This window comes from Callospermophilus lateralis, chromosome 7 (assembly GCF_048772815.1).
Source record: "Callospermophilus lateralis isolate mCalLat2 chromosome 7, mCalLat2.hap1, whole genome shotgun sequence".
Classification (NCBI taxonomy): domain Eukaryota; kingdom Metazoa; phylum Chordata; class Mammalia; order Rodentia; family Sciuridae; genus Callospermophilus; species Callospermophilus lateralis.
The window spans coordinates 103410061-103424503 of NC_135311.1; the positions used below are offsets into that span (position 1 = coordinate 103410061).

The 14443-nt window shown below is 38.7% G+C and overlaps 1 protein-coding gene across 1 annotated transcript in view; it reads right to left on the minus strand.

Moving 5' to 3' along the window:
• The window catches only part of Zyg11b (zyg-11 family member B, cell cycle regulator), a 74824-nt gene that overhangs the window by 12116 nt on the left and 48265 nt on the right, over positions 1-14443 (minus strand). Inside the window, exons 7-13 of the mRNA XM_076841297.2 lie at positions 12553-12652; positions 12253-12303; positions 9339-9500; positions 9181-9228; positions 6349-6546; positions 6175-6227; positions 3887-3984 (exon numbers count right to left, since the gene is read on the minus strand). Of these exons, the coding sequence (XP_076697412.1) occupies positions 3887-3984; positions 6175-6227; positions 6349-6546; positions 9181-9228; positions 9339-9500; positions 12253-12303; positions 12553-12652 (710 nt within the window). The remainder of the gene's footprint in view (positions 1-3886; positions 3985-6174; positions 6228-6348; positions 6547-9180; positions 9229-9338; positions 9501-12252; positions 12304-12552; positions 12653-14443) is intronic.

Genomic DNA, 14443 nt, shown 5'->3' on the forward strand with positions numbered 1-14443 from the left:
AGAAAGAGTGAGAGAGAGGAGAGAGAGGGAGAGAGAATTTTAATATTTATTTTTTAGTATTTGGCGGACACAACATCTTTGTCTGTATGTGGTGCTGAGGATCGAACCCAGGCCGCACGCATGCCAAGCGAACGCGCTACCGCTTGAGCCACATCCCCAGCCCATATTGGTTTATTTTTACATGGTGCTAAGGATCTAACCCAGGACCTCATGCATGCAAGGCAATCGCTCTACCACTGAGCTAGATCTCACTATGTTGCTTAGGGCCTCGTTAAATTGCTGAGGTTGACCTCAAACTTGCCATCCTCCTGCCTCAGCCTCCCCAGTCACCACCAGGCATGTCCTACTTTTATCTATTTTTATGTCTCAACACTTTGGGGCGGGGGGGGGGCGGGCACCAGGGATTGAACCTAGGGGTACTCAATCCCTGAGCCACATCACCAGCCCTTTTTTGTATTTTATTTATCAGCAGGGTCTTGCTGACTTGCTTAGGGCCTTGTTAAACTGCTAAGGCTGGCTTTGAATTCAAGATCCTCCTGCCTCAGCCTCCCAAGCTGCTGGGATTATAGGCATGCACCCCGGCACCTGGCCTGATACTATCTTGATTACTACAGGTATGTCAGATAATATAAGTCAAATTTGTTCTTCCTTTTTTATTTTTTAGTTGTAGTTAAACACAATACCATTATTTTCTTTATTTATCTTTATGTGGTGCTAAGGATCAAACCCAGGGCCTCACACATACTAGATGTGCACTCTATGGCAGAGCCACAACCTCAGCCCTCTTTTTTGATTCTTGTTATTTCTTTCTCTGTTTATGATGTCTTTAAATTTAAATTTCTCCCCCCCCCCATTTTTTGGCATCAAGGATTGAACCCAGGAGTGTTTTACCACTGAATCACATCCTCAGCCCTTTTTTTATTTTGAGACAGGGTATCATTAAGTTGTTTAGGGCCTATTCTCCTGCCTCAGCCTCCTGAGCCACTGGGATTATAGGCCTGACTTTTTTTTTTGGCTTTTTTTCCTTTTCTTTTTTGTGGTTCTGGGGATTGAACCCAGGGCCTTGTACATGCAAGGCAAACACTCTACCAACTGAGCTATATCCCCACCCTACCCCCCCTTTTCTTTGGCTTCTTGAGGTAGAAGTTGAAGTCACTGATTTGAGACATTTCTTCTTTTCTTACGTAGACATTTTGTATTTTTGTTATTGTTTCAGTGCTTGGGATCTAATCCAGGGCCTCATACATGCTAGATAGGCTCTCTACTATTGAACTATACATCTCAGTTCCCATATACAGACTTTTAATGTTATAAATTTCCCTCTTTTATCACAACCATCTCATCCATTTTGATGTTATTATGTTCATTCACTCATTTCAAGATACTTTTGTGCATGGCATATAACATGACTTTTTACTGACTCCTTTTAATGTTTCCTTTCCATTACCATTCTCGGTAATTTGATTCTAATGAGCTTTGTTATAATTTTATTACAATTTACTCTACTTGGCCTTTGTTGAGTTTCTTCAATATGTGGTTTTAGTTTCAAACAAATTTGGAGTATTTGCTACTATCGCTTTTTCCAATCTTTTTCTGTTCTCCCTCTTTCCACTAGTCAGACTCAAATTACACTTAGGACACTTGATGTTGTACCAAGGGTCACTGAGGTCTAAAATACTTCTTTTATGTATTCCAACTTTATGTTTGGGCCATCTCTATTGTTATATCTTCAATTTCACTGATTTTTCCTTTTGGTGTTATCTGCTCTTAAGGTCATTGTATGACTCACCTTTTTGTGGCTGAGACTAAAATACTTGACAAAAACAATACTAAAAGAGTTAAGTTTTATTTTGGCTCACAGTTTTACAGGTTTCAGTCCATGGTCAGCTGGCTTTATTACTTGGGCCTGCGGTAAGGCATAATGACATGGTGGAAATGCTTGGCAGAGAAAAGATGCTCAGCTCATGGTAGCCAGAAAGTAGACAGTATGTGATTACATCCCATCTTCTACAGTTTCTACTACCTCCCAATAATCTATTCAAATTATTAATCCATTGATGAGGTCAGAGCCCTCATGACCTAGTCACCTCCCAAAAACCCCATCTCTGAAGACTGCTGGTTAGGGAACACATGAGCCTTTGGGGCCATTCCATATGCAAACTCATGTAGATCTCCCACCCCCATACTTTACCACTGAGCCAAATCCCAGTCCTTTTGATTTTTTAGAGATAAGGTCTTACTAAGTTACTGAGACTGGCTTCAAACTTGTGATCCTCCTGCTTCAGCCTCCCAAGTAGCTAGGATTACACAGGTTTGCCACTACACCTCTCGGTAATTATATTACAACCTTCAAGAAATAAGAATATGACTGGGTGTGGTATTGCTCAGAGGCTGAAGCAGGAGGACCACAAATTCAAAGTCAATCTCAAGGCCCTAAGCAATTTAGTGAGACCCTGTCTGTAAATAAAAAGGGCAGGGGATGGCTTTGTGGTTAAGTGCCCCTGGGTTCAATCCCTAGTAACAAACAAAGAATGATATGAAACCTGACCTAAATGTTGCATCTGAGGCTTGGAGTGGAGCTCAGGGTTAGGGTGCTTACCTAATATGTACGAGCCATCCCAGCACCACACTCACACATTCACATCACACACACACACACACACACACACACACTCTTTTGAAAAATATATTTATAGGGCTGGGGTGTAGCTCAGTAGAGTGCCTGCTTCACACATGCAAGGCACTGGGTTTGATCCTCAGCACCACATAAAAATAAATAAATAAAGATATTGTGTCCATCTACAACTAAAAAAAAGATTTTAAAATAAATAAAAAATAAAAATATATTTATATTTGTGTGTATACACACACAGTATACACAAACACACACATATTCTGTTTAACGCTGCCATTTTGCTGGGCATAGTAGCACATGCTTATAATCTCACCTATTTAAGAGGCTGAGGCAGGAGAATTTTTTTTAGTTCAGGAGTTTGAGGCCTGCCTGGCAACATAGAAAGACTCCATGTTTTAAAATAAATAAATGAACAGGGAAGGAGTGGGAACTGCTGGGGAGTGATACTGCCCAAATTATATTGTTGTGCATGTGCATTATGAATATGTAACAACAAATTCCATCAATATGTACAATTATAATGCGCATACAAAAATGTGGAAAAAATAAATAAATGAATGACTGAAAAGAAAAATACTTTGTTTCTCCAGGGATAATGGGTACTAACAATAATGTCTTATATAATGAAATTTGGGGTGAATAAAGATTAGGCACTGGAATGTTTGATAAATAGCAGTGACCCTACTTAGGATCTTTTATTCAACAAATGGGACTCACTATAGGTTTTTTTGTTTGTTTGTTTGTTTTTAGTTTTCGGCGGACACAACATCTTTTTTGTATGCGGTGCTGAGGATTCAACCCGGGCTGCATGCATGCCAGGCGAGTGCGCTACCGCTTGAGCCACATCCCCAGCCCCATTGTTTTTTTTTTTTTTTTTAATATTTTTTTAGTTGTAAGTGGACACAATGCCTATATTTTATTTATTTATTTATTTCTATGTGGTGCTGAGGCTCAAACCCAGTGTGCCATAAATGCTTTACCACTGAGCTAAACCCCAGCCTTCACTATATGTTCTTAATCTTTAAATTCCATGAGGTCCAGAACAGTATCTCCATTATAGCACTATCATTCAGTATTGCCAAGCTCCTTCTGAAAGATTCTTTTAGTTTATAACCTCAAATTTTCTTATATTATATCTTTAAAAGTCAGTGTCCTTACAACCCACTACAATACACAAATGAGAAATGGGTTTCTGTGAAAGGAGAATTTCACTTGAAAAGGAAAACTGTAATTCTCTTTTTTGGTACATACGATTCTTGCTGCAGACATGTTGCATGGCCCAAACAGCCCACAGTTGGACTCCTGGTGTTGTGAAGCAGCCAAGTAGTGGGAAAAATGGATTAAAGGATCTAAAATTTCAAAAGAAAAGAATCAAAGTTACATTCTATATGTAGCGTTATTTTCTTTTTCTGGTACCAGGGATTGAACTCAGGGGTACTCAACTGCTGAGCCACCTCCCCAACTCTATTTCATATTTTTCTCACCGAGTTGCTTAGCACCTTGCTTTTGCTGAAGCTGGCTCTGGATTCTCGATCCTCCTGCCTCAGCTTCCTGGGCTGCTGGGATTACAGGCATGGGCCACCGCACCCAGCTCGAAGTGTTATTTTCTAAGTGGTAATTTCTAAACCTTTCATTTTAGAAATTTCATCTTGTTAATTCTAAATTAATATAAATGAATTTTAGAACATCTTTTCTTTGTCTTAGACTAATTTTAGAAAAGACTGCATTTAGATATATCTTGGTATAGAACATGAAAAGTGATTAGGACACAGAATCAAAAGAGGGGAAAAAAATCTTTCAAAAACATTTTTTTGGTCTTATAATACACATTTTGAACATTAAAGGATGTTGATTTAGAAATTAAGAAATGGATAAGTTAGGCGATAACTAATTGAGAATATTCTGAAGGTCTAGAATTAGCTTTTTTATTTCTACTGGTCTTCATAAAAATGGGTAAAACATAAATTGGGGAAGTCAATAAGCACTAGCACTTATGAAGCAGACAACAAAAATCAGTCATAAAAAAATTAAGAAGCAACCAGGACATGGGTGTGGTAGCATTAATCCCAGTGGCTCGGGAGGCTGAGGCCAGAGGATTGCAAATTCAAAATCAGGAACTTAGAGAGACTGTAAGCAACCTAGTAAGACCCTCTCTCAAAATAAAAAATAAAAAGTGTGAATTGGCTCAGTGGTTAACCACCCTTGGGTTCAGTCCTTGGTTCAAAAAAGAAAAAAAGAAAGAGAGAAAAGAATAAAAAGCAGCAACCAGGAATACTTTGGGTAATTTAGTAAATTGGCTATCAAGTCACTAAATTTTCATAAAGAGTTAGGAATTCAGTATGCACTTTAATTATTATAGTTTTCCTGAACAAATGTGGTATTACTTCTAGTTCTGTCAATGCTATCACGTTGTTTCAGATCTGTGTGTATTCACACATTGCTTTCTCATCAAAAAATCTCTTGCCCAACTTTAAGTATCTTTCAAAACTCAGTAGTAATTCACTTCCTTTAAATATCTTCCAGCATAAGGTTAAGGACTCTTATTTTTAATTTTACAACATTCTATGCACATCTAGCATAATGGTGAATTATATAAAATTCACATTTGATCTGCCTCACTAAAGTATAAGATTCTTGTGTGCAGTACCATGTCTTGGTCATCTTTGAATTCCGAGATTAGAGACAGGGGCTGGGGTTGTGGCTCAGCAGTAGAGCACTTGCCTAGCACTTGCCTAGCACTTGCCTAGCACGTGCGAGGGCCTGGGTTCAATCCTCAGCACCACATAAAAATAAATAAATAAAATAAAATAAAGGTATTGTATCCAACTACAACTAAAAAATAAAGAGTAGAGACAAATCCTTGGGACTTATATATATAGAAAGAATGATTAATGTATAGGTGACAGAAAAATGTCAAATATTTTGCTACTTTTTTTTTTCGGTTGTACTGGAGACTAAACCCAGGAGTGCTCTACCACTGAGATATATAACCAAACCATCTATTTTATTTTAAAACAGAATCTCACAGCCTGGAGTTTCTGATCCTCCTGCCCCTGCCTCCTGAGTAGCTGCGATTCCTCGGGTGTGCCACCACACCACGCAAAATTTTGCTTCTTTTAAAGCCAGTACTAATAGAGAAAAATTATACAACTAATAGGGGTAATCTTGAAGTATGAAAAATGACTGATTGATTTCAGGGGCATATTCCCAGCCCTATTTTGTATTTTATTTAGAGACAGGGTCTCAGTGAGTTGCTTAGTGCCTCACTTTAGTTGAGACTGGCTTTGAACTTGTGTTCCTTCTCCCTCAGCCACCTGGGCCACTGGGTTACAGAGCTACTGGGATTATACTGCGCCCAGCTGGTCACTAGCTTTGGTCACTAGCTTTTTAATCTTTTTTTTTTGTGTGTGTGTATGTGTGTGTGTGTGTGTTGCTTGGGATGGAACAAAGGGCCTCAGGTATGCTAAGCAAACAATCTAATAACTGAGCTATATCCTCAGCACTCCCACTGGCTGTTTACTAATTATCATGTTAATTACCTGTATGCTACCATTTCACACTCTGGAGTTGGCCATTTCAAAATAGCTGAATGCTAGAAGACATAAGACATACAGGAAGAATTATAATAATTATTAATGTCACATTATCATATTATAAGACTCTGATAGTTTAACCAATATGTAATTTTTCTAGAAAATGAAAAATGACCCTACCAGGTCATCAAGAAGAGAATTCCTCTGGCTACGGCTTAATGTCCAAGCTTGTTCTCCTCTTGATATTAAATGTGCAATAATTCCAGCTGCAAAGTAACTGACTTCCACTTCAACACTGTGTAGGAGACTACTGATGTGGTCTATAAAATCTTTCCACATTAATTCAGAATGCAATTCTTGAACTTCAGCTATATTGTTCTGAGAAAAAAAATAATATATGAAAATTAATGCAATACACATACTAAGTGGTTAAGGGAACTGTCTTCAGACACTGAACAACAATGCCAGAAGGTGACTGCTGAGAGAAAAGTATTCAAATGGTGCAGTTTCCAGATTACAATGAACCCAAAGAGAACCTTGCTGTTTTGTTGAGTTGAGAAGGCAGAAGTTGTAATTCAGGGTAGCCAAGCTGCAAAATTTTGTAAAACAGGGTATTGGAAAGGAAAGAGAGAGTGAGTATCAATAGTCAGACACATACACAGAGACAGAGTTGTATAGATGTACCCTCAAATCTTTGGCTGACTAATTATATGATATGGGGTGAAATACCATGGGGCTGAGTAAGAATAGAAGAAGGAAGGATGGCTAGAAAGGAGACAAACTGGGAAGGAAAAAGAAACTATAATTTTAAATCTAAAACTCTCATGAGGGGCTATTGTTGTGGCTCAGGGGTAGAGCACTTGCTTAGCATACATGAGGCACTGGGTTTAATCCTCAGCACCACATAAAATAAATAAATAAAATTTAAGTATTGTATCCATCTATAAAGAAAAACATTAAAAATAAATAAATAAACAAATAAAGCCTGCACGAACACTCTCTCCTTCACTTGCCAGACCTGTTTTCCTCCAGGCCTGAATTTTAAATAAAGGTCCAATAAATCTTAGGGTATTGTAAATTCAGTTAAATAGAGCCTATATACCTTGTCAGTTTACAGAATGTATTTTTAGACAGATTAAAAGAAGCAGAGAGAGAGAAAGAGAGAATGTTAAAAAGCTATTACATGGTACAGACTAAGTGCTATTATAAAGAACCAGATCACTCAGAATGACTCTGTTCCTTGATCAAAAGAATGGAGCTCATTAGGCTGATGCTCAACACTTAACAAAGTTTCCTTTAAAAGAAGAAGCCTAAGACCCCAAAAGCACGTCTCACTTTTTTTGTTTGTTTTGTTTTATATCAGGGATTGAACTCAGTATTCTACAACAGAGCGCATCCCCAGTCCATTTTATTTTTTATTTTGAGACAGGGACTAAGTTGCTTAGGGCCTCACTAAACTGCTGAAACTTTTCCTTGATCTTACAATCTTCCTGCCTCAGCCTCCTGAGTCACTGGGATTACAGGCATGCTTTACCATAGCCAGCTGGCATCTCACCCTTGAGTGCCCACACTCCCTGTGCTTTGAGTGCATATCCTGCTCTATTGTTTGCTTTCCTGGGTAAATCTCCTTACTTTTTCTAAATAAACCTCTGCTTGTGCCTCTTTGACACATACTGAAATTCCTTTCTGCAGTGTCAAGAACCTGCCAGGGCAGAATTAAGGTCTCCACTTGAGATACACAATACTTCTGGCAAAGATTTAAAAGAGCTATTATAAATATTACTCAAGATAAAATGAAAACATAAGCATGAGGAGAAAAAAATAAATATATAAGAAAGGGATGTGGCTCACTGGTAGAATATTTGCTTAGAATGCACTGGGTTCAATTCCAAGTACTGAAAAATTGCTAACTTTGTGGTAATTTCTTGCCAATGTTATGGGCGAGGATATATGGGAAATAACCAAACATAACTCCATTTTACCCTGAGACTCCTTGTCATATAAGAAATGCTTTTCCCATGGGAACACCCTGCCTCTATACCCATCAACAGTTGCTTAGGATAGCATGTTTGGCAATACAAAATGGCAATTCTTATGCAATGTAAAATTGTTCTCTTTTTGATTCCCATTTTTCTTGGACAATGTACCCTGTCAAAGAATGATTGTCTAGATATTAGTAACCATTCTTTAACTTGTAGTCAACTAGTGGGCTGGTGAATAAAGATGGTTCCATCTCCTGCTTTAAGATTGACTTGGTGATTTATTGCAATCTTGCCATAACACCCAGAGGGTGATGCAGGAGGACTGCAAGTTCAAGGCTAGCCTGGACAACTAAGTAACCCCCTGTCTCAAAATAAAATTTAAAAAAGGGTTGGGGATATAGCTTAATGGTAGATTGCTTGCTTACCCAGCATGCTCAAATCCCTGAATTCAATATTAAGTACTCCAGACAGAGAGAAAAGAGAAGAAGAGGGAAGAGGAGAGAAGAGAAGAAAGGAGAAGGAAGGGAAGAAGAGAAGAGGAGAGAGGGAAGGAGAGGACAGGAGAGGGGAGGGGAGAAAGAACAAACATGAGAAATATCATTTCCTCTCTCTCTTGGCGTATTAGTGATTATACTCGGGGTGCTCTACTACTGAGCCAAATCTCAGGCCCCCCGCCTTTAAAATATATATATATTTTTTTAGTTGGACACAATATCTTTATTTTATTTATTTATTTTTATGTGGTGCTGAGACTCAAACCCAGTGCCTCACATAGGCGAGGCATGAGCTCTACTACTGAGCCACAACCCAGCCCCAGCCCCAGCCCCCGCCACCCCCTTTTTTTTTTGAGATAAGGTTTTGCTAAATTGCCCAACTTGCCTTTGAATTTGCAATTCTCTGGCCTCAGTCTTCTGAGTACTGGGATTATTGGCGTGTGCTCCCATCACCTGTTCAGCAGCAGCTTTCAATGTATTCCCCCAGAAGGAAACAAAGATAGCTTGGAATTTAACAGGAAATGTTTATATCTTACCAAAAGTCCTAGAACTTTCTGTTGAATGGATGACTCAGTTGGGAAAGACTGTAACAAAGAAAGGGAAACCTGTAATTACCCAAAGAACCAAATATAACAAATAAATGCATAAATAAGTAAATCAATATTAAAACAGTAGACTAAGTTCTCATTCTAACCTCCAGAACTCTCATGAAGAGTTCTAAGCCTTGGTTTTCAATAAAGTGTCTGCAAGTGGTTGGGGATTCATCTGTGAGGTTCCAAAGTGCACTCAAAGTAAACTTCAATGTAGTATCCACTGAATTTTGGTTGGTTTTCTGCTTCACTATTTGAAGAAGTTGCTAAAAGAAGTAAAACAGAATTAATTTTTCATTATTGAATTGTCATTATAATTTGTGATTTTTTGTTGTTTTGTTTTTGGTTTTTTTGGTGCTAGGGATTGAACCCAGGGCCTCATACATTTTAGGCAAGTGCTCCAAACCTGAGCTATATCCTTACCCCTTTTTATTTTGAGACAGGATCTCACTAAGACGCTCAGGTTGACCTTGAATTTGCAATCCTCCTACCTCAGCCTCCAAAGTTATTGAGATTACAGGAGTGCACCAGCATACCTAGGCCCAGTCCTTTCTTAAATATTTTGAGACAGGGTTTTTCTTTTTTTTTTTTTTTTTTTTATTGGTTATTCAAAACATTACAAAGATTGCAGAATCACATCGGTTACACATCCACATTTTTACATAATGCCATAATAGTAACTGTTGTATTCTGCTACCTTTCCTATCCTCTACTATCCCCCCTCCCCTCCCATCTTCTCTCTCTACCCCATCTACTGTAATTCATTTCTCTCCTTATTTTTTTTCCCATTCCCCTCACAACCTCTTATATGTAATTTTGTATAACAATGAGGGTCTCCCTCCATTTCCAAGAAATTTCCCTTTTCTCTCCCTTTCCCTCCCACCTCATGACTCTGTTTAATGTTAATCTTTTCCTCCTGCTCTTCCTCCCTGCTCTATTCTTAGTTGCTCTCATTATATCAAAGAAGACATTTGGCATTTGTTTTTTAGGGATTGGCTAGCTTCACTTAGCATAATCTGCTCTAATGCCATCCATTTCCCTGCAAATTCCATGATTTTGTCATTTTTTAGTGCTGCGTAGTGCTCCATTGTATATAAATGCCACATTTTTTTTATCCATTCATCTATTGAGGGGCATCAGGGTTGGTTCCACAGTCTAGCTATTGTGAATTGTGCTGCTATGAACATCGAACGCTCTTTTAAGGTCTTCAGGGAATAGTCCGAGAATTGAGACAGGGTTTTTCTAAAGTGCCCAAGCTGGCCTTGAACTTGTGATCCTCCTGCATTACTGGGATTATAGGTGCAGGACTTTTTTTTTTTTTTTTCCTTAAACCTCCAGTACTGGGGATTGAATTTAGGTCCATTCTACACCCAGCCCTTTCTTTTATTTATTTATTTTTTAATATTTACTTTTTGGTTTTAGGTAGACACAATATCTTTATTTTACATTTATGTGGAGCTGAGGACTGAACCAAGGGCCTTGCACCTTCTAGGCGAGCACTCTACCACTGAGCCACAACCCCAGCCCCCAGCCCTATCTTATTTTTTATTTTGAGATAGGGATTCACTAAATGCTGAGGCTGGCTTCAAACGTGCAATCCTTCTGCCTTAACTCCTGAGTCACTGGGATTACAAGCATGCACTACCACACTGGGCTAGATAGGACTTTGTTATTGTTTTTGTACCAGGGATTAAACCCAGGGTGCTTACTCACTGAGCCATATTCCCAGCCCATGTTTTATTTTGAGACAGTATCTAAGTTTGCAGGGGCTAGCTTTGAACTTGTGATCCTCTTGCCTCAGCTTCCCAAATCACTGGAATTACAGATATGTGCCACATAACCCAGCTAGATAGGATCTTATTACTATGTAGGGCCCAGGATCTTTTTTTTTTTTTTTTTTTTTAAGAGAGAGTGAGAGAGGGAGAGAGAGAGGGAGAGAGAGAGAGAGAGAGAGGGAGAATTTTTTTTAATATTTATTTTTCAGTTTTCGGCGGACACAACATCTTTGTTTGTATGTGGTGTTGAGGATCGAACCCGGGCCGCACGCATGCCAGGCGAGCGCGCTACCGCTTGAGCCACATCCCCAGCCCCCAGGGCCCAGGATCTTAATGCTTATGTAGGCCCCAAAGGTTCAAGTAATTTGCCTAAAATTCACAAGTAAGATTACAAATTAGAATCTAGGTCATCTCAGGGCTTTCTCCATCTGTTAAGGCATGAAGTTGCTTCTTGAAAATAAATGAATACATCCATTAAGAAGTAATAAAGGGGCTGGGGTTGTGGCTCAGTGGTGTAGTGCTTGCCTCGCATGCGTGAGGCCCTGGGTTCAATCCTCAGCAACCCATAAAATAAATAAATAAAAAATAAAGACATCAGATCCATCCACAACTAAAAAATATTTAAAAAAAAAAAAAAGAAGTTATAAAAAAGCCAGGTGCAGGGATGCACGCCTATATCCCAGCATCTGGGGAGGCTGACACAGGAGGATCACGAGTTTAAACAGAGCCTCAGCAAAAGTGAAGCACAGAGCAAGTGAGACTCTGTCTCTAAATAAAATACAAAATAGGGCTGGGGATGTGGCTCAGTGGTTGAGTGCCCCTGAATTCAATCCCTGGAACCCCCCTCCCCCAAAAAAAGAAGAAGAAGAAGAAGAAGAAATAATAAATTGTTTTAAAAAAATAGAGGCTGAGGATGTAATTCAGTAGACCAGCACTTGCCTAGCATGTAAAAGCTCTGAAGTCAGTCCCCAGTACCAAGCTAGGCATGGTGGTGCTCATTTAGAATCCTAACTATTCAGGAGGCTGAGACAAGGAGGATCACAAGTTCCAGACCAGCGTAGACAACTTAGTGAGACTCTGTCAGCAGTAGAACATCAATGGGTTCAAACCCTAATACCAGAAAAACACACACACATGTGTACAGGTATATATGTGTATACAGTCAGAAGATACAAAACACTGCCTGAAAATAAGAAAAATAAATAACATCTAGTAGACTGCAGAGAGGAGATAATGAGCTTACCCTGACAATGAAGAGCTCAGCACCAAGCTGTGCAGTTTGTTCTGTAGAAAGCTAGAAACAAGCATAAGACAAAGTAAATGTCCAAAAACTAATAGTGTGAGTTTACTGCCATTTATTTTAATAGACTCTAAAGCCAAAATATCTGACCAACTTGGAATTCTCGAATATTTAATGCAGCTTGAATAAGTAGGTTGGCCAAGAGGCTTAATGATATTTCTAGGACTCAGAGGATGAGGGCAGATGGTAACTGTAATGGGAAACAACTTCCTATAGAAAATTATTCGGCAGGAGTTGAGGTACCTTGGCAGCTAGGATGGAAATGATAGCAACTGCCATCCTTTGCATATTTTGATCCTCGTGGTTGCAGAGCCACTGCATGACAAGCTTGGCTGCTTCAAACCTGAAAACACATATAGGGTTTCATGAGTTAATTCTGGAGGCCCGTAATTAGTTTCAGAGCTCTAGCTGGGAATTGATGCTATAACTGAAGTAGGTGAAATCAGAAAGTGAAAATTCTTCTTAACTGATAGAGAATAAACAATTACACTTAATGTTTTCTAGATGATGCCTTATTAATTCTGACATTTTATAAAGAATTAACAATTTGGAAAATATGGTCAAAACTGCATTTTATCTTCTAGAATTATCACCTATTTTATATTTCTATACTACAGGGACTTTGTTATTTTTATTTTATTTTTGGTACCAGGGATTGATCTCAGGCGCACTCAACCACTGAGCCACATACCCAGCCCTGTTGTGTATTTTATTTAGAGACAAGGTGTCACTGAGTTGCTTAGTGCCTTGCCATTGCTGGAGCTGGCTTTGAACTCAAGATCCCCCTGGCTCAGCCTCCTGAGCCACTGTAATTACAGGTGTGTGCTACCATGCCTACCTATACCACAGTGTTAATTTAAGCATTTTCTGGGCTCCTCATAGCACATAGCAAAAATAGGAACATTCATTAATTCACAAACTTTACTGAAAATCTGCTTTGTTCCAGAGTGTTCTTAGTGGTAGAGATAGAGCAGTGACCAAAGCAAAAACAAAAAAAAAAAAGAAATCCTTCTCATAGATTTTATATCTAGGGAAGAAGAAAAAAGACATTAAATCAGGTAAATAAATAAAATATATGGTATGGCATATACTACAAAAAATAATAAGCAGGGAAAGAGAAGATATGAAATGGTGAAATTTTATTTATGGACACTTAGTAAGTAAAGCCTTTTTAACCTTTTGAAGAAGTATAAGAGCAAGCCACATTAATGTAAAAGGAAAAGCATTCAGGGTAGAGAGATAGGAAATACATGGACATGAAATACATGAACAGGAAATTCATGGACATGATGTACCTGGAGGTTTTGAGAAATAGCATGGAAGCCAGTGAGGCCAGAGCAGAGAAAAGCAGGGCAAGACTCTGAGATGAAGTCAGAGATGGGTAACAGGGGAGCCAGATAAAGAGTTTTAGTAAAGAATTAGCTTGACCTGGGTTTTAGCTTAGTGGTAGAGCTAAAACCCAGCACATACGAGGCACTGGGTTCAATCTTCAGCATCACATAAAAATAAATGAAATAAATGTACTGTGTCTCCTACAACTAAAGAAAATTAAAAAAAAAAAAAAAAGAAAGAAAGAAAGAAATTAGCTTGCTAGGCAGTAGTGCATACCTTAATCCCAGCTACTCAGGAGGCAGAGGCAGGAGGATCACAAGTTTGAAGCAAGCTTAGGCAACATAGCACAAGACCCTGTCTCAAAATAAAAAGTTAATAGGTCTAGAGATGTAGCTCAGTGGTGGAGCACTCACCTAGCATGTGTGCTTAATACACAGTATGGGAAAAAAAAAAAAAAAAGAATTAGCTTTTTCTCTGAATGAGATAAAAAGACATGGAAGCTTTCTGAGTACAGATATGACAGGCACTGACTGATGGTTTATTCTGTGTTTTGGTACTGTGGATTGAATCTAGGGATGCTTTCCCAAAGAGCTATATCCTCTGATATTTTTATTTTTGATTCTGAGATAAGATTTCACTAAATTGCTGAGCTGGCCTCAAACTTGAAAACCTCCTACCTCAGGCTCCCAAGTCACTGAGATTATAGGCATGTGCCATTGCACCAGGCCCAATTCACTGATGTTTTTTAATAGGATTACTCTATTAGCTATGTGTAGAATGAGCATCAGAAGGCAAGAGACAG